Here is a 20,222-nt window from a genome sequence, read left to right as displayed (position 1 = left end):
GGACTAAGTGAAGAACTTAAAACAAGCATTTTCAAGGCTAAGTCGGTATGCTTTATTCTAATTCGAAGTATTCATAGTTGCAAAAAAAATAAACTTGAGACTACAATTAACTAATTGCATGAAAAGTAAAACATTGGAAGGGAACTTACTTTCATTAACATAATGAGGCATATACAATTGAGTCTAATTCTAATCGAAAAGATAAATTTAAAAGATAACGAGCAAATACGAGTGTTGGTAAATCTCTTGATATATTTTATTTGATGTAAAAAGGGGTTAAATTATGTACTTGTGGTTGTTCGAAGTATTGTTGATTGAAAAGGCCCACTCAAGCAAGTAAATATATGTGGGCTCAAGCAACTCATTTACTTCCAGCTGTCAGCATAAGAACTCATCAAGGATTTCAACAAAACAATTAAATGCTTTTGAAATTATATGTATATATTCCTTTGCAACCATGTAACAAAATTCAGTTATTATTTGAGCCATGACGGCTTTTATGAATCATTTCGGATTAGATTAGTGGAACCATCTTCACAATTAAGTAGGGGAGGACTTGTTATAATTTGATTTGAGAAACAGGACCACAAAGCTTGCACTGATTGGAACTATCTTCTAAATCAAGTAGGGGAGGACTTGATATCATTTGATTTCAGCAACAGGGCTATACAACGAGGACTAATCAACAAGAAGAGGGCTGGGAAAGGTAGAAATAAGGAAATGGAGCTTCCACTCTTCAGTTTTCTAGTGTATCTACCGCTACTAATTACTTCAGTGCCTCAAATAAACTTGGAGAGGGTGGTTTTGGACCTGTTTACAAAGTAAGTTTCAATAACTAACCACATTGATCTTAGAAGAGAAATTCTAAAGTAATATATAATATTCAACAATCTAACCTTTAACACAAATATTGACGTCCTAATACTTGCATGAAACTGATGCTAGGTGTTAGAGGTATTTGGTATACATGGGCGAGGCCTAATTATATTGTAAGCCTAATACCTTTAACACTAGTATCCAACCTATAATAATTGTTTGATGTGGATTCATCCCAAGGTTTAATAAAAAACAACTGAGTAATTCCACCACATGAACCTGAGATTCATTCAAAACTTATAATAAAGAATTTGATTGAGGATTTTATGGCATGATTATAAGGTTTCACCACACACTATATATGTTTAAAAACATTGGTAATTTCTAAAGCCATTTTATTGTCTAAATCCTTTGTATAGCAAGAATAAAAAAAAGTCCCTTCCTATATTTCACAATTCACGATAGCAAGGATACTTTGTGTGGGGATCTGAATATAGAATAACGGGCTCATGGGCTTAGGCCCAGAAAAAGAATAATAGGGATGGATAAGCTTTATGGGATTACAGGGCTACAAGAAAACAAACATGTTGCTTTTTGAATGAAAAAGAAACTAAACGCATTAACTTCTTAATGAAAACCTAGAATCCACAAGGAGTCCATTAAATCCACAAAATAATAAGGTTTTGGAATCCACCAGAGAGAACTTAACAAAGTCTAAATTTTTATAAATCTGAAAAATAAATTGCCCTGAAGGCTAAAATATGTTTAAATAGTAAAAGAAATCCTAGGGCAGCTATGAAAATGCCCAAAAACCCTAATTTGCGCTAATCACACAATTAGGTGGTAAAACAACTATTTTTGCCAAAAATAGCAAATTTTAGATAGTTGCGGAAATTGAAAATAACGTCCCAAAACAAACAAGACCTTATTCTAACTTTGAAACTAAAAGTTATTAAAGAAAAATAAATATTACTATAAATAGTAAAAACACTATTTCTAAGGCTTTAACGAAGGAATTTGCCTAAATTTAGATGACACTTGAGGTCTTGAGCCAGGATCAGAATGTCATTTCCCTTCAACTTGCCAAATTTCATGCAATTTCAACATCATCATTCCAATGGCCGCATTAGCACCCCCCTTTCATCTTGCGCTGTAACTTCTGACGCCTTTGTTACTTCAAAAAGACATGTGCTGTCTGTTCTACATCACAGAAGAAAATGTTGTAATTGACTAATGGGATTACTAATGACTAATAAATAGACTAATGCTAATTAATATGAGTAAACGACACAATAACACTGCATGCTATTATTATTTTAGATAGAGCACATGTTGTAATTGACTAATAGTACTACTAAATTACTTATAGACTGGCTGCTAATAAATATTAGTACATGACACAATAACACTGCAATGTAATAGCAGTATTGCAGCGCTCTAGTGGTGTAGTACGCAGCACATATATATTATATCCAGCAACTTTGCAACTTGCAGTGTTACAACAGCAAGCACAAATAGAGTACTAGCACTAGCAGTGGCCACCAGCAAGCAAAGAGACAGGATCCTAACATTAACAATTGGTAATCAATGGATCCCCCGTGGTAATTAATAAATAGATTTAACTCCTTTTTGGCATTAACCTGCCCATCTCTCTACTTATAGTTATATGTAGTCTCTGGAAGAGAGTTTGTATTCTATCACAATCTGTGAAATGCTTATCCTTGATGCATACAAAAGTACTAATTAATAGAAGCACAGACCAGCAAAGACCATATAGCTAGAACTAGGCAAACAAGAAGGCGACCAGAGAATGTTAATAGTCAGAAATGTAATCTGGGTATGTACGTACTATCCACATAACAATATCAAATACTAATATATATATAATAGCCACCACTATAAAATATATATACTGCTAAATGGAAAAGCCTTACAAAGATTTCATTTCATTTATGCCAGTAATGACTTCACACTTTTTACACACACCTCAATAAGTTATCACATTTGCTTCATCAAGTAAGGCTAAGCTCTCCATGAATGTAGCTACAAATGAAAGATCTTGAAAATCAAAACACTCTTCACATCGAGCTTCGGGATCAATTAAAACGAACTTTCTTTTTTTCGGCATTTCTAATTGACCATTGCCAAAGATGTGGGATTCATCTTCCAATAGAATGAAACCGCGCTTGGTGAGACCATACAAACCATGATATTGTTCTCGTACAACAAGAGGTTTATTCCAGGATTTATGCTTGCCATACTCTTTTATGGCCCATACACATGCAAAACTTTGTTCTCCAACTGTATCAAATCTAATCAAAGCTAGTTTCCCCCTAAATAACGAAATACATTTCCCATCCAATCCATTGCCTGCTCCATCAAAGCAATGGTCAGGCAGAGCTAGCTCTTCAAATGTCTCATTATTGACATCAAATGACAAAATCATTTCAGTCCTGTGCTTCTCTTTGCCTTGTATGATATCTACTAACCAATGCAAAGCTCCACCAAAAAATGGGATTGGCAAAGAAATATTATATCCAAACTCAATCTGGGGTCCCAATGAAACGTCAAGGCCCTCAAGTGTTCTCCACGAATCTGATTTTGATGTGTACACCTCAACCTCAAGATTTCTCCTGGAATAGTATGAAATCTTGACAACTTTGTAGTCATTTTTCTCTGAATGATAAGCAAATCCGAGTGGAATAAAGCAGTCAAACTCAATATCAGGCAACCTCTTTAATTTTCTAATACTGGGATTCCACAAGTAGATAATAACAGTGAGAGATGCTACTTGCCATCTCTTCTCCCTTACTTGAAATTCCAAACACAAAAGGCCATTGCACGAACCGACTAAGTTAGCTTGATAAGGCGGAAACCTTGAGGGAATTTCAAACTCGAAAATTTTATCAAACCCATCATGATCGCAATAAAACGCAATGACTGGTCCGTTGGAATAAGGAGGAGAAGAAGAGTTCTCAACATACCAGGGCATGTTAACAATATAATCACCACGATCAACGGTATTGACATGTAAGTGGGTGGAGATGAAATATGGACTGGTGATTAAGGAGTCCCAAGATTTGCAAACACACCTGAATCTTAGGAGTGATTTAACTGGTAGCCTTGCCAGAATGTTGAGTACAATACTATAGTGGAGATACTTCTGACGTCGAAGGGTGGTCGGTGGTTGTTCTCTTGCTGGTTCTCTTGTTTCAGACATTTTTCAGAGAGAGAGAGAGAGAGAGACGTAGGGTTTTTAGGGTTTTTATTAATATGAAGAGAGGTAGGGTTTTTATTAATACTCCTGAGAAATTCCCAGGGATATATATATATATATATATGGTAGCCTTGCCAGAATGTTGAGTACAATACTATAGTGGAGATACTTCTGACGTCGAAGGGTGGTCGGTGGTTGTTCTCTTGCTGGTTCTCTTGTTTCAGACATTTTTCAGAGAGAGAGAAAGAGAGAGACGTAGGGTTTTTAGGGTTTTTATTAATATGAAGAGAGGTAGGGTTCTTATTAATACTCCTGAGAAATTCCCAGGGATATATATATATATATATTTATATAATTTTTTTTTTTTAATAAAGTAATTGTAAGATAATAAAAAGCCACGTCCACATAATAAAACAAATCCATGTCAGATCTTTGAAAAAAAATTATTAATTCTTTTAAAGGAAAAATAGAGGGTAAATTATATGTTTGATCTCTAACCTTAACATCATATTTTAATTTAGTCCATAACTTTTTAATTGTGTCAATTTAATTTCTAACTTTTCAATATTGTGACAATTTGGCCCATGCCGTTATATCTTAGATGAAAATTACTTATATAACAAACGACTAAAATAAAATTTAAGTTTATTGTGACATAAACGGAAGCTAATTTTTTATTTTGACCATTGGAAAATTTTTTATTATATATATATATATATATAAAAAGATGTTTTGTATCCTTTTTTTGTTGAACATGATGGAATTACTACTGATCCTTTTGGACAAAAAGTAAAATTTAAATTTGATTCAAAGTTTGAAATTGATACTAATGATGTTTTAAATTTGATCCATGCTAAAATTAAACATCTTAACTTCCTTTAGCAAGAAGTTAGATACAAGAAAATTGCTAAACAACTTTCTGATAAATTGTTGCAATAAAAAATTGATAATTTTCAAAAAATTCTGATTGATGATGTTTGCTTTGATGTTCCTAATGCCTTTTGGCATAGAAGAAAACATATTGTTAATCTATCTTATTTTGAAGATTTTCTAACTAATGTGCTTATTCAAGAACCAAGGATGGGTTTTTGCCAATATTTCATAGATATTTTCAAAGGTAATGTTCATAGTGCCAAAATGATAACTACTACCAATTATCCTAATATTTTCAATGATTCTTCGCAGGTATCGGACCATGTTACGTGGATAAGTACCACTAATAAGTGGAATAATAATAATATTACTTATACAACTATAAAGTGGATTAATATGACTTCCTCAACAAAGAGGAGGAACAAGGGAAAAGCACCTGTACAGGGCTATTCTCAAGACAAAAGGCTCCCAGCGAGACAACCTTTTGTAATACATGAAGGCACATCTTCTGGGGTAAAACCCAGCGGATCAACATCCCTTCAAGAATTTGTTCCAGCAGAGGTGGCATATTCCAATGGTCACATGATAATTGTTTTGCAGGAAGTTTTATCCAGAACTTTACAATTTTATAATGGAGTCTATAGTGAACTACCAGATTCCATTAAAATTATTCTTGAAAACTTCTATGTTGCTTTTACTCTAAATCGCCACACCCTTTTCCAGAAAACCCTCCAAGCACTGGAAATCCACCTTGTTAACTTTATTGCTCAAAATGATGCTTATATGAGCCACTATGCTAACCTTGTTTCTGAAAATGCTAACCTTGTTTCAAAAAATGAGGTTTTTAGAAGCTATCTTGTTAACCACCCAAATATTACAAATGATCCTTACACTAGTCATTTTGTTAACCACCCAAATATTAAAAATGATCCCTACACTAGTCAACTCTTTGGCAAAGAGAAAATCCATTCAATAGATAAAAAGACTATAATGGGCACTGATTATGCTAGATTGAATTTTAAGACCCAATCACTGTTAAGAAGTGCTATTGCCAACAGATATACAATTAAAGCTATCCACGGGTCGGTCCAGGTCGGGTTTGTGCCCAACCCGGAACCGACCCGACGGAATCGAGTTTTGAAAAATCTCACCCGCTGTCGACCGCCGGAGTAAACGGGTCGGACGGATCAGACTTCTACAAGTGGTGGGCGGGTCCGTCGGCGTCTGGGTTTTGAGAAAACGGGGAGAAAACGGCAAGAGAACTCGAGAAAACGGTGAGAAAACTCGAGATCTGGCGAAAATCTCATCGGAATCTATGAGATTTTGCCAAATCCGGCCGTAATCTCATCAGATTTGATGAGATTTCGCCAAATCCAGTCAAAATCTCGCCTAATCTACGTGAAATATCGCCTGAATCTGGGTTTTTTGACCGAGATTTAGGTTTTTTCATCGAATTCTGGAATTTTTCTCGCCGGGATCTAGGTTTCTCGTCGGAATCTGGGTTTTTTGCCGGAATTTGGGTTTTTCTCCAGACGGTTTGGGTTTTTTAGGTTTTGGGGGATAGAAACAGAAACCGACCTGCCAAAGTCGGTTTTTGGGGGGAAAAGACCCGTCGTTGACCGCCGGAATAGTCGGGTCGGCCGGTTTTAAATCGGTTCCAGTTAGGTCCTCCGGGTGGGTTGAGTCTTAGATGGGTTTGGACAGGCCTATATACAATCTTGTATTCTACAAAGTAAGGCTATATTTAGGTCTTTTGACCTATGGTACAAATATTTCAAGAAACTTGTTACAGCCACTATTCCTGATCCTGATGATTTAGATTAAGCTGACAACGTCTTTATCTAACTGGATTGGGAAGAACACTTTGGGAGTAGTCTCAGATTATATGAAAAGAAGCATCCATTTCCAGGTCTCTTAGTCAATTATGAAGATGGAACAGATGATGATGATAGGGACCTTGACTGGCTGTCCTAGATGATTGAATATGGCTTTATTAGGTTCATCAAGTTAACAAGCCATGACCAAATTAGCCAGTTCCCGCAAATAATTCAAGAAGCTATTAAAAAACTTGCTAGTCCTTTTGTTTCCATTAGATGCAGGAGTACTTTGCCAAAATGGGAAAGAGATAACTGGATGGAAGTCCAACCCTCAAAACATCTCATTCTCATTAATGGTTTCACTCACCAAGGGCAATGGTATGAAGGAAATTCTTTCCTTTTATTCAGAAATCCTTTTGCTCTTGTAGAATGTTGGAGAAATTATTTCAATAATCAAATTCTTGATGTTATCCAAGACTTATGGAAAGATTACCATTTCATAGGAAATACAGATAGAATTCATGTTTTTGGCATTAGACCTTATGTCTCTGATATCCGTCATTTAGAACGAACTGGTCATGATGATCCAAGAAGATTCCTTACACCTGGAAAAAGCCCTATTTATAAGCCACTCCTATATTATGGATTCTGTAACCAGTATGCTATTTACCACGAGCATGAATGTGATAATGATCCTCCAAGGGATCCTTATGATGGTTATCCATCCAATGCTCCTTCCACTGATTGATGAATGGCCTCCTTAGGCCACTGCTACTACTATCATTGGTTGGCCCCTATAGGTCATTGATAATGCTAAATTGTTACTGCTACAACACTATTGATTTAACAGAAAATTCTTGTCAGCTTGATAATTCTCACTGATAGAGTTTATTCCCTATGTTACCCCTACAATCAAAAACTGTTTGGTCATGATACTCCTAATCTAACAGTTGACTAATGACTGGTTCTCTTATTTGCCTGGCCTGCACAACAGCCAAAATGCTACAATATTTACCTCTGATGAAGTTCTTGCTATTATTTCATACCACTGCCAATGCACTTGCTATTATTTCACACCATTGCCAATGCAATAATGATGGCGTTTTGAAAAGAGATTCCTCTTGCTTTCAATCATTCCATGACTACTTTCGGCAAGCTTTGAACAAGGTTCTTCTGCTGAAAATTTGAAGACAAAAAGTGAAAATTACTATTCACTTTTTACTACTTACTATTCACTATTCACTTTTACTATTTAAGGTACTGTTAACTCCGATTTTTTTTCTATTTAAGGAGAGTTGTCCCTTAAGATTACTAAGAACTTGTTCTCAAGAACTTCTTTCTTTCAAAAATTTTCTTTAGAGCCTTTCTTTGAGAGAGAGTTCCTTGTTTCCACCTTAGGATTTCCCATTACAAATCTTGTTACTAGAACTAGTTCCAAGCCTTGTAATTGTTGAACTGTTTCAATCATGTAACTACTACTGTAAGTTCTGTTACCTATTTTCAATAATAACTATTTTCAGCTTTCAGTTTCATATATTTGTTGCTACCTCCTTCTCGGACGATTTTATACTTTAAACTGTTTTGATATATATTACTTGGCTAGTTCTACCGTCTTATTATTGTTTTAAATTACTTTGACTATAACTGCAATACCGCCTTCTTGGCTGGTTTTACTTTGCACAACGGCCAAAAATGCTACAATGTTTACCCTTGGTGAAGTTCCACTATTGCATTACACCACTAATGATGATGTTTTGAAAAGAATATTCCCCATGATTTCCCATGCTTTTGGTTATTTCAAGTTCACTCTCGGTATATATATATATATATAAATTATTTGGCTAAACTACATAAATTCAAAATTTGCTTTCTCTTGAAAACTGTTTAACGTACAGATTTATCAGCTATCTTATGGACTATCATAATTTTAAATTTTGCAATAAAAATTCAAGAAAACAAGATGCCTCTCTTCATTTTAAATGTTATTTAGATATCAAAATGGAAGTTACCCAAAAAAAAATGCCAAATGGAAACAACTGTGAAAGTCAAAGTGCTTTTCTTCATCTGAAACATTAATGTCATAAATCTAACTGTATTCTTAAAAATAAATTTCCACTGATGGGAGGCTAAGCACGTACTGAGGAAAAGGCTAATCACAGATTCTTAGGATCTAAAATTTGCACTATTTGTCATTCTAACTCTTCCCTACAGCCAAAGCCATTTATTAAATCAGAATTTTCATAACTGACAATTTTACTCTTCTGATGCATTACACAATGGTGCCTACTCAATGAACAATAATAGAGTAAGTCACGATGGATAGTTATGCATGTGTTAAAACGTAAATTAAGAATTAGGATCCCAATGGTAAGAATTAACTATTCAAGTAAGACAAAAAAGGGAGATTTTACTAGGATAGAAGGAGTTACCCTATATGCAATTCCTTTTTGGTCATTATTTTTTAAAGGGTTATGTTAACGGGGCACCGTAAGGTGTCCGTTAACAACAGTTTTTTACTCATTTTTTTTTACTTTTTGTTATTTTTGATAAATTTTTAGCAATTTCTTTATATCGTTTTTGGTAATTTTTTTAATAATTTTTTGTCCTTTTTATTAACACAACCCGGGAATCTTAACATGCACCACACATGGTGCTTTTTAACATTTCCCTTTTTTAAAAGAAGAATAGGGCAAGATCTTGAGCACTGCACCTTGGTTGAAGTGTTCAGCATTCCTGAATTTGAAGCATCAAGGCAGAACTTATCCATACGCAGGCTATTTTTTTCCATACACAATACATTCTCTTTGACAGGGGGATTACTCCACTGCTACTATCCCATAAATCCTCGTTATCATAAATAATGCTATTTCCTCCGGGCTTTGTCCCAACTAACAACTCCTCGTTCTTGTCTAGAATTCCTGCTAATGCAACATCCTCTTTAGCTTCAGCTTCTGATACGCTGAGCATGCCAGTAGAAAGTGACTCTGGAACATCTGCAAACCTTTTTCTCAGGCGTTATGCGATGAGGATCCTTGACTCTAAGAGACACAATTACATGAGAAGAAAAATTCTCCTCATTTTCAAGTACAGAAGACTTCTTCAATTGGGAGTCATGGTCGGATTCTACAGCTGAATGCTTCCTCAATTGCCAAGAGTTCTCTGAAGAACTGTAAAGCCAGTCAACACCAATTAGCCATCTTGCACTTCTTCACTTAGTAAGACGTATTTCTAGCATTAAATAATTCACCAAGTAACAGGATGTAATACCTTCTGAAGATGTTGAAATGCCTTTAATCGTAATACTTCTAATTTTGCAAGTTGAACTTCAAGTGAAACACAATTGATTAAAATGCCCCTCTCACCCATCTGAAGATAGAACACATGTAGGGTGAAAATAAACGTTACAAGAATATGTGATGAGTGATCTAAGCACCAACTTTATCTGTATTATACTATCTAATACTCTAGGCAAGTGAAACCGATTACCAAAAGACATTAAAACAACTTAGTATAATCTAATGCAACTACAAAGAAAACTATAACATCAGTGTCTTTTTCTTTAATTATAATGTAAGGATCCCTTGAGATTATCATTCACTTATAGGGTAGTTTCCAGAGAATTTTAATGCAGCTTAGAGTAACAAGACTTCCCACATATGACGCCTCATTTGAAGTTGGAAGTTTAACTCTTTAAGCCTACTAAGCTTCAAAAAATAAAGAGAAATATGATTCTCTTGTGAGAACCAAATATAGAATGTGTACCTCCTCTTGGCAGGCAAATTTTAGACCATCAAATCCTTCACTAAAAGCAGAAACATGTATCCACACCCACATCTGGCAAAAGGAAGAACTGACCTTGATGTTCTCAGCTTGTCACAGCCATCACCATCATGGTCCATAGCATCACTATCTCTATTCTGCTGAGAAAGTGGTGCTCCAACATGATGAAGCTGCGAAGAACAGGGAATTCATATATCTAAATCCTTATATAATCCCCGTTCATAAGAGATCACTTAATGAGATAACCTACCATAGCGCTTCCATACATGGCACCCGAAATAACAGAGCAAGAAGAAGTTTCAGAAAGATCTGAAGGGGAAGGCACCATCAGAGTTTTTAGAACCAATATTAAAGAATCCTGGAAGCATACAACACAAGATCAGATTACATTTATCATAATAGAATAAAAACAAATTGCATGACTTTTTTTATTGGGCCAGTGGAGCTGGAAATAATTATTCCAACTATTGATTAAAGACCTTTTTTTTATTCTAAACCCATTTCATTCACATTAGAATCAAAAAAAGTTTGTAACAAGAAGAGGGAATGCCTACCTCCGGACCCTCTAATTGGACAGGAACATGATAACTCGCATCATGTATGAGAACTTCTTGCTTGAACCACTTCAGGAGTGCCCTTGAACCCCTTCCTCCACACAAAACATTTATAAATCATTGTCAACAATTTTTAGAACCTCACATTTTTCTTTGTAAACCGCTTGGCATACCAAACATGTGTTCTAAGCCTCTTAGTCCCATCTCCAGAACTCGAAAACCCTTTCTCCTGATTTATCCGAAGCTCAATTCTCCTTCGAATGCACCGACGAACAACCTTAACCTCCTCCTCCAAACAAGCATTGGTCTCACTCCTACTACGTCTCCTCTTCTTAGCAACTTGATTGTGGTACGAATTGTTCTTCGTCTCTTGTTCCTGCGAGACCGGAAATCGTTGTTCAACCAAGTTGATACTAAGGAGTTAAGTGATTCAAGCTCCGAGCCTTGAGATTCTCGAAACGAGATTGAGCGCACGCGTATATTTACAACACATTTTCATTCACATGTATTTTCACAACACTTAAACAACATTACAAGAACAACATTGTCAAACGGCCATTTGCGTGGAGGCAAAACAACATTGGTTTTTGTTGTTGAAGACATATAGGGGGTGTTTAGTTGTGTTGTTTAAACAATAATTTTCATTATTTAAACAACATAACACGTATTTTCACAGTACTTTTTCACTCACACGTATATCCGTAACACTTAAACAACGTTATTAGAACAACATTACCAAACGGGACCAATGTAAATGAAAAGGTAATACAATAATATAAATAGAGAAAGAAAGACCAAAAAGTTTAGTTTTGCCCCAACTTAATGCATTGGTCATTTAGCCAAACCGAGTATTAAAAGTTTAGACATTCATTTAATTTTTTAACGAACTTGAAACAAGCTCGAGCTCATAATAAACAGTATAACAACACTTGATTCATTTTCTTGTAGAACAAACTCGAACTTATTCAACTTGATTAACTTACTCATTTTTCAAATATAATAAAATTTTGACTAAAATTGTTTACCTCTTTACAAATCTACGAATTTTTACTATGAATAAACTATTTATTTTGTCAATAAACTAATAATAATTTGATACCATATAAATCTATATATAAAGTTATGTAATTCAACATCAAATCTACATAAGTATATAGAAGATTAAGGTTTAATAAAACCCATGTGAACCTTCTAGGATTCGATTGCGTTGTCGTTTTTATACCTTATTGGGCCGGAGAGCATTAAAAACAATTTGACGTTTGGACATGATATAAATGGACAATGTCGGAGTGTTGAATTAGTAGGGGTCAGTATATATGTTGGTCATATGGCGAGGTAGGTCTTAAGTTCATTAATATATGGGGTTCTATGCCCAATGACCAACATATATAAAGTCGAGCCCAAAAGACGTGTCAGGCCGGATTTCATGATTAAAAAAATCATAAAGCTAGACTAAACGGCCCGCAATCATGTCCAGCCTAAAAGACATGCAGATCAAGCCAGGCTTGATGACCCACAACTCAATTAGGCTACAATACGCAACTCACTCACACATTCGTATTGGGTAAATGACCCATACAAATCAGACTTGCATCTTGGGCTAAAAGGTTTGGTTTGATTTGCAAACCCAATTTATTACTTATGTCATGCTTAAACAACAAGTTGCTTCTAATACTCTCCGACACAATAAGGTATAAAAAACGACATTGTAATATAGCCATTGAGTTGAGGATATGAGGTTTTTTTCCAAATGACATGTGTTAGAATTATGACATGTCATTTGGCATTTGCCTATGCATTGAACGTGCTTGGCTTACCCTTTTATATATGAGTTGTATTAATAGGCACCATAAGTTACCTGTTAACAGCAACTTTTGACTTTTTTTATATACAATTTTTTGTCTTTTTCTACAGTTTTATCATTTATGTCATTTATTTTTTTTAGTGTGGAGTTAACTTTGTAGAGAAAAAAAATATTAAAATAACTAAAAAGACTAGTTTTATCTTTTATGTCTTTTTTTATTTATTTAATTTTTTATTAAATAGAATAGTGTTTGTTAACATTTGTCTTTATATATATTTATCCATCTTAAGTTTTATCTACCCATGCAATACGACATCATTTAAAAGATAGATACTTTCCATGAATAATGAAACTGTCCATTCAGCCCTATATCTCAAGGTGACAGTGCACTATGCAATATATATGCATACAAGGTGATAACCAGATGATTATATTTGCGTTACAAATAGCCATGGGATTTTGTACATGTATCTTCAAATATGGTTTTGACACCATATCTTGCATGGGGAATAGTCATGCAATATCTCACGAATATCACCATATTCATTAAAAAAAATTTGGATGTAACCATTGGATTTTCAATAGAAGTCATTGCAAACTTTGATTTTCCATGAAAAACCCAAGGTTAATAACCCTTAACAATCCCATACGAAAATAGGTGATCACATGCAACACTGTTTGGCAGTAGCTTTCAAGTACTATTGTTCGAAATGATATAAAAACTGTGGTTTAAAAAGTGTTATAAAAATACATGTTTATAGTATTCATAATGTAAAAAATGAGCTTGATATCATATTTCAAATAACATATTTTAAAATGTGAAATAATATTGTGTATGTATTTTTTTTTAAGTGGTGACTTTCTGACATGTACAATTATTTTATTAATATCTGTTAGAGAAACATGAAAGAGAAGGAAGAAAAAAAAAAATGAGATGTGAACGTGAGAGTGAGAGAGTTTTAGTTATGTTAGGTCTTATCAAATGAGTCTCATACTTTTCTAAATATTTACAAAAGTGCCATTAAGCAATATTATTTGAAAAATGGTATGAGGAGTTTTTTAAATTTAGTATTCAAACACCCTAAAATGAAAAATGTAACTCAGACACTCCTAAATGAAAACTCTTACCAAACGCGTTGTTTTTCCTAAGGCTCACAGTTTTCAGTGTTTAAACACTAAAAACTATTATTTGAACTACCTTACCAAACAGGTCAATCCTCGACCAAATAGTTTTCTACTCGCACAGTTAGTACACGAACATGAAATCCTTTCCTGGTGTGCTGTTTGAGACGCAAATTTCATCTAATGATTATCCATTGCTATAGGATGCTTTACAATATATACCTACAACAAGACTTCACGAATGCAAACAACAGAGGCTAATCCTTAATTTGTTACATGCCAATTTTAGTTAAAGAAAAAAAAATTATGTGTTATCTAACAAAAGAGCCCCATGGTCCAAAAGTCTAAATTTTCAAATTTGTAAAATAACTTGCAATTAAAGACTCACCAAGATATAAGTATGGATGTGGGCGTCTCACATATATATGGTTATTGTACTATACCAATGAATTGAACAAAAAGCAAACACAAATAGATTGACAAACCCAAGTTTATGAATCATGAAGAATTATTAATGGAAGATATATGTATTTGAAACTTCATAATCGAAAGTAATAATAAACTTCAAGATTATTATGGAATCATTCTTATATATATATGGGGCGGGGGGGGGGGGGGGGGGGGGGGAGGAATGGCCCAAAATTTCATATATTGGGCCTTGGGTCTTATCCGAAGGCACTATTACGTTTGAGGAGAGACAAAATAGAGTGGAGAAATTCTAATTTAAAGTCTGACGTGTAAAGAAATAAATAAAGGTGGTCCGAGTAGTAACCTATTCTCGGCAACGGGTGACACGCCTCAAGTCTGAGTTCCAGCTGTAAGAATGATTTTCATAGAATCTCTAGTGGTGGAGATATACCTCTGAGACACGCAAGAGTGAATGAGGCTATGAAATATCTAAAGAAAAGCTGTTGTCATCGCATTAATGCCTTACAACTGCTTTTTTGGCCTCATTTATATGGAGAAAACCTCTGAACAGTGTTTTCTTGGTCACCGCAACTCACAAAGGGGCCAGAGGAGGTATCTGATGGGACATACACTCAAGTGAAGGTTTAGATGACCAACAAATGTATGATCAAGATGGACTAAAAGGAACTATATAATGTAAAGAACCTTAGTTGCTAACCATCTATATCAATTTATATCATTATCTGCCTCCTTGGATGACAGTTTCAATCATTTTTATATGTCTTACTTGCGTGTTCTTCTTTAAAATCCATACTAACCGTTATTAACCTTCACTAAAGCCTAGTTCTTCATCCCACTCTCTAAAAATTTATTGTATTGGGCTCATTAGACCATTGTCCAATTCTTCTAGGCTTGGGCCGAAAATCATGACCCTACAATATATATTATTACTTATACACAAATTTACGCGAGGAACAATAAATTATTAAGTTAACAATTTTTTTTTTTTTTTTTTTTTTGGTTTTGAACTCATACTTCTTTATATTTTTAAAATTTCTTTTCAATATTTATTTTCTTTTTTAGGTCTTGAACCTTTGAAAGACATTGACAAAATAACGGAGATTATTTATTTATTTTTCAAATAAAAATTGACATATAAAATATAAAATAATAATAGTTTAATATATTAACATATGATATACATAAAAGATGAGTACATAAAATAAAATAAAAATTAATAAAGGAAACAAAATAGTTCACTAATAGTCAAGAAGCTTAGAGATGCAGTATATGGCGCAGATGATCTGTTGAGTGATTTCTCTATTGAAGACTTGCGACGAAGGGTGATGGGAGGTGATAAAATGGCAAAGAAGGTACACACTTACTTTTCGAGCTCAAACCAAATTGCTTTTTATTTTAACATGGCTCACGAAATAAAGGCCATAAGGGAGAGACTTGATGCAAAAGCAAATGATAGGAACAAATTCCAATTGATAGAGCATCCTTTGCAAATAAAGGTGAGGGAGAGGGACCAAACTCTCTCATTCGTACGAGAAGAATCAGTTGTTGGGAGAGAAGAGGATAAGATAATGACCATAGATTTATTACTGAACATTGATGTGGAAGAAAATGTCTCGTTCATATCCATAGTGGGAATTAAAGGGATGGGGAAGACCACACTTTCTCAATATGTATTCAAGGATGAGAAAGTGAAGATGTAGGTGCGCGTCTCTGATATCTTTGATGTGAAAACAATTGTTGAAAAGATAATTGGATCTGCAACTGGTATGAAAATTGAAATCCTTGATATGGATCATTTGCAAACTTCGCAAAGAACTCAAACAAAAGAAGTACTTGATTGTGTTGGATAACGTATAGAACAATGATGAGAAATGTGGTGCAACTTAAAAAGACTTTGGATAGGTGGCTCAAAGGGAAATAAGGTGGTGATAACTGATAACTACACGGACCAAATTTGTTGCAGAAAATAGTGCCCATGAGAATAATGGTTTTCTCTAACACATATGGCTGGATATAGAATTCTATTTAAGAGTAAAGAATCCATACCAAGTAAAATTCATTTAAAGAAACATATCAAATTAGCAATTTAGAAAACTTGTGTTGTGTATCCAAGAATTAGGCCCTTTTAAATATACACCACTATAAGTTTCTTTAAAAACATATTCTCCCCTCTTCCCATGTGTATGTGTTAAAACTACTTATTCTCAAAAGAAAAAACAGTGGATTAATTTCACATTAAAAAATGAATGTGAGTTAAAAAGGTTTAAAGTCTGTGCTGTGAATCTAAGAGTTAGACCATTTTAGATATACATCACTGTAAATTTCTTTAAAAAAAACATTCTTCCTTCTCCCCGTGTATGTGTGTTAAAACTACTTAGTATTCTTAAAAAAAAAAAAAAGCAATTTAGAACACGTTTGAAGAAAATATTTAATAAGGAAGTACATCAGGTGCACCAACATTTGGAAAGGTTTGCTAATCAATATGCATTAATTTGGCCAACTCATAATATATAGGAAAGACATCAAAGAATAAAACTGATTTCTATTTACACACTTAAATCAACATTTAATAAAAATACTGTAATCTTTATAAAAATATTCCAAAACAGGGTAAAGGTGGTGCCTGGGTAAAAGTTGAGTTCTGGTTAGAAGCATGGCTGATTGCAAGCAGTTCAATCCAATTCTGTGAGTAAAATATTTAATAAGGAAGTACATCAGGTGCACCAACATTTGGAAAGGTTTGCTAATCAATATGCATTAATTTGGCCAACTCATAATATATAGGAAAGACATCAAAGAATAAAACTGATTTCTATTTACACACTTAAATCAACATTTAATAAAAATACTGTAATCTTTATAAAAATATTCCAAAACAGGGTAAAGGTGGTGCCTGGGTAAAAGTTGAGTTCTGGTTAGAAGCATGGCTGATTGCAAGCAGTTCAATCCAATTCTGTGAGTGATTGTGTGTCTAATTCTAGAATATATAACTCAAAAGGAAAAGCATTACAAAGATTTTATTTCATTTATACAACCGACAACTTCAGTTTTTAGAACAAACATCTTCATGCACTTAATAAGTTATCACATTTGCTCCATCAAGTAAGGCTAAGCTCTCCATGAAAGTAGCTACAAATGAAATATTTTGAATATGAACACGTTTTTCACGAAAAGTTTCAGGGTCAATTAAAACATATTTAGTTTTTTTCCTCATCTTTAATTCACCATTAGAAGACATCTGAAATTGTTCATGCGATAGAATTAAACCACACTTGGTGAAACCATTGAAACCATCATATTTTTTTGGTACAACAATAGGTTTATTCCAAGATTTATGTGTGCCATACTCTTTTATCACCCATATGCATGTGAATTTATGTTCACCAACGCTCACAAATCTAATGAAAGCTAGTTTCCCCCGAAATAACATGAGACATCTCCCAGGATGCTCTCCATCTAAGCAATGATCAGGTGGCGCTAGCTCTTCGAATGTCTCGTTATTGATATCAAATGACAAAATCATTTCATTCTTCTTGTTCTCTTCATCTGGTATGGTGTCTACTAACCAATGCAAAGCTCCACCAAAGAATGGGATTGGCAAATAATAATTATGATGAATTTCAAACTCAACATTAGTTCTAAATGAAAAACCAACCCTTCTCCAAGAATCTGATTTCGATGAGTACACCTCAACCTCAAGTTGAGAGGTCAAGCAACGTAAGATCTTAACAACCTTGTAGTCAATACTCTTAGATTGAAAACCAAATCCAAGTGACACAAGGTGTGATTGGCTTTCACAAGGATCAGGCAACCTCTTTAACTTTCTGATGTTGGGGTTCCACACGTAAATAACATTAATCATGGTGCGTGGAGGACAAAAATTCAGACACAAAAGGCCATTGCACGAACCGACTAAGAAGGTGGCATGATGAGAAGGAAGGTTTAAGGGAACTTCAAACTGGAAAATTTTATCAAAACCATGGTCGCAATAAAACGAAATAACTGGTCTATTTGTAGGAGGAGGATAATTAAAACATGACATGTCAAGGATATAACCACGATCCTTATTATCATGATCATTGTTATTATAATTGATAAGGTGGGTGGAGATGAAATAGGAGCTGATGATTAAGGCGTTACGGGATTTAGAAACACACCTGAATCTGACGAGTGATTTAACTGGTAGCCTTGCCAAGATGTTGAATACTATGTCATCCGGAAGATGGTTGTTCTTGATCTTTCCAAGGGTTGGTGGTTGTGCTTTTGTGGGTTCTCTTGTTTGAGACATTATTTTCAAAGGAAGGGGACAGAACAGAGTTGATGTTGGGGTTCCACACGTAAATAACATTAATCATGGTGCGTGGAGGACAAAAATTCAGACACAAAAGGCCATTGCACGAACCGACTAAGAAGGTGGCATGATGAGAAGGAAGGTTTAAGGGAACTTCAAACTGGAAAATTTTATCAAAACCATGGTCGCAATAAAACGAAATAACTGGTCTATTTGTAGGAGGAGGATAATTAAAACATGACATGTCAAGGATATAACCACGATCCTTATTATCATGATCATTGTTATTATAATTGATAAGGTGGGTGGAGATGAAATAGGAGCTGATGATTAAGGCGTTACGGGATTTAGAAACACACCTGAATCTGACGAGTGATTTAACTGGTAGCCTTGCCAAGATGTTGAATACTATGTCATCCGGAAGATGGTTGTTCTTGATCTTTCCAAGGGTTGGTGGTTGTGCTTTTGTGGGTTCTCTTGTTTGAGACATTATTTTCAAAGGAAGGGGACAGAACAGAGTTTTGAATTTCGTTCTGTTCTGGTACGTACTAGAGAAAAGCAGTGAATCTAATGGTAGAGATAAGTCACAAAAGTGAGGGATATAATAAGAGTGAGAGTTAGAAAACGTGTGAATAAAAAAAATAAAAAAAATAAAAAAATAAAAACAGAACAAAGAAGATGGAGAAGAAGCAACGTGAGAAGGTTAGGAAAGAGAAGAGGAACCAGAGTAGTAATGTGAGAGAAGAAAAGGAATGGAGGATGGTATTGAGAGTTGAAAAGGTAAGGAATAAAATACTAAGGGCAAGGCTTCTGTCATGTGCCTCCAGTGTCCTAGACCCGCTGTTATTATTTCACGTATTTACTTTCAAAGTAGAGCTAAAGTGACTTTGAAATAATTCCTAGGTACTTTCGAAACACAAAAAATGATATTTCATTTTCTCACATTTATGTTGGAGTTCACTCATTAAAATCATGACGAAGTCCACCAAAATGTAAGAAGAGGGAGTACTATTTTTTCGTATTTCAAAAATTTCAAAAAATTGTCCGTGACTCTATATATATATTTATATATATGAGTGTAGCAAATTTTAAAGAAAAAATGAACTTTCTTGGAAGTTGCCTGATTTATAAATGTTAATATATAAGTACTGTGTTAATCTTTGCACGCGCGTGGTCAAAGGGCGGCAGTTTTTTTTTCTTGGCTTTGTTTCTTAAAATTTTTGAAATCAAGATGTATTTATTTGTCCATTTGTATAATCAAGTCTTTATGCTTTTGTCGGATTAATGCATTTTTCCAGTACAATAGTAACGCATGATTAGTGCCTTCGGCGTGATTGCAATACAATGTCTGTGTTGAAAAATTTGGTTTTGCATCTCATACAAAACACACAACGGAAACAAAAATTACAGATCTACTTTATTCATGAGAAATAACATATAATCTTAAATTCTAGAACAAAAAATAGAAAGCGTACCTTGATGCTATGAAATTCAAAACCAGAACTTGAGAATACATTTA

The 20,222-nt window shown here is 34.3% G+C and overlaps 2 protein-coding genes across 2 annotated transcripts; both read right to left on the bottom strand.

Moving 5' to 3' along the window:
• Positions 1-2,803: 2,803 nt before the first annotated feature.
• LOC112035310 (F-box/kelch-repeat protein At3g23880-like) lies at positions 2,804-4,036 on the bottom strand. Its single transcript, XM_024068143.1, has one exon. The coding sequence runs from the start codon at positions 4,034-4,036 to the stop codon at positions 2,804-2,806; it is 1,233 nt and encodes a 410-aa protein (XP_023923911.1).
• Positions 4,037-17,485: 13,449 nt separating this feature from the next.
• LOC136067509 (F-box/kelch-repeat protein At3g06240-like) lies at positions 17,486-18,700 on the bottom strand. The gene has a single exon (XM_065773483.1). The coding sequence runs from the start codon at positions 18,698-18,700 to the stop codon at positions 17,486-17,488; it is 1,215 nt and encodes a 404-aa protein (XP_065629555.1).
• Positions 18,701-20,222: the final 1,522 nt, after the last annotated feature.

This window comes from Quercus suber, unplaced genomic scaffold (genome assembly GCF_002906115.3).
Source record: "Quercus suber isolate HL8 unplaced genomic scaffold, Cork oak 2.0 scaffold_75, whole genome shotgun sequence".
Classification (NCBI taxonomy): domain Eukaryota; kingdom Viridiplantae; phylum Streptophyta; class Magnoliopsida; order Fagales; family Fagaceae; genus Quercus; species Quercus suber.
The sequence above is the reverse complement of the archived record's forward strand: the minus strand, read 5'-3'. Positions and strand labels throughout refer to the sequence as shown.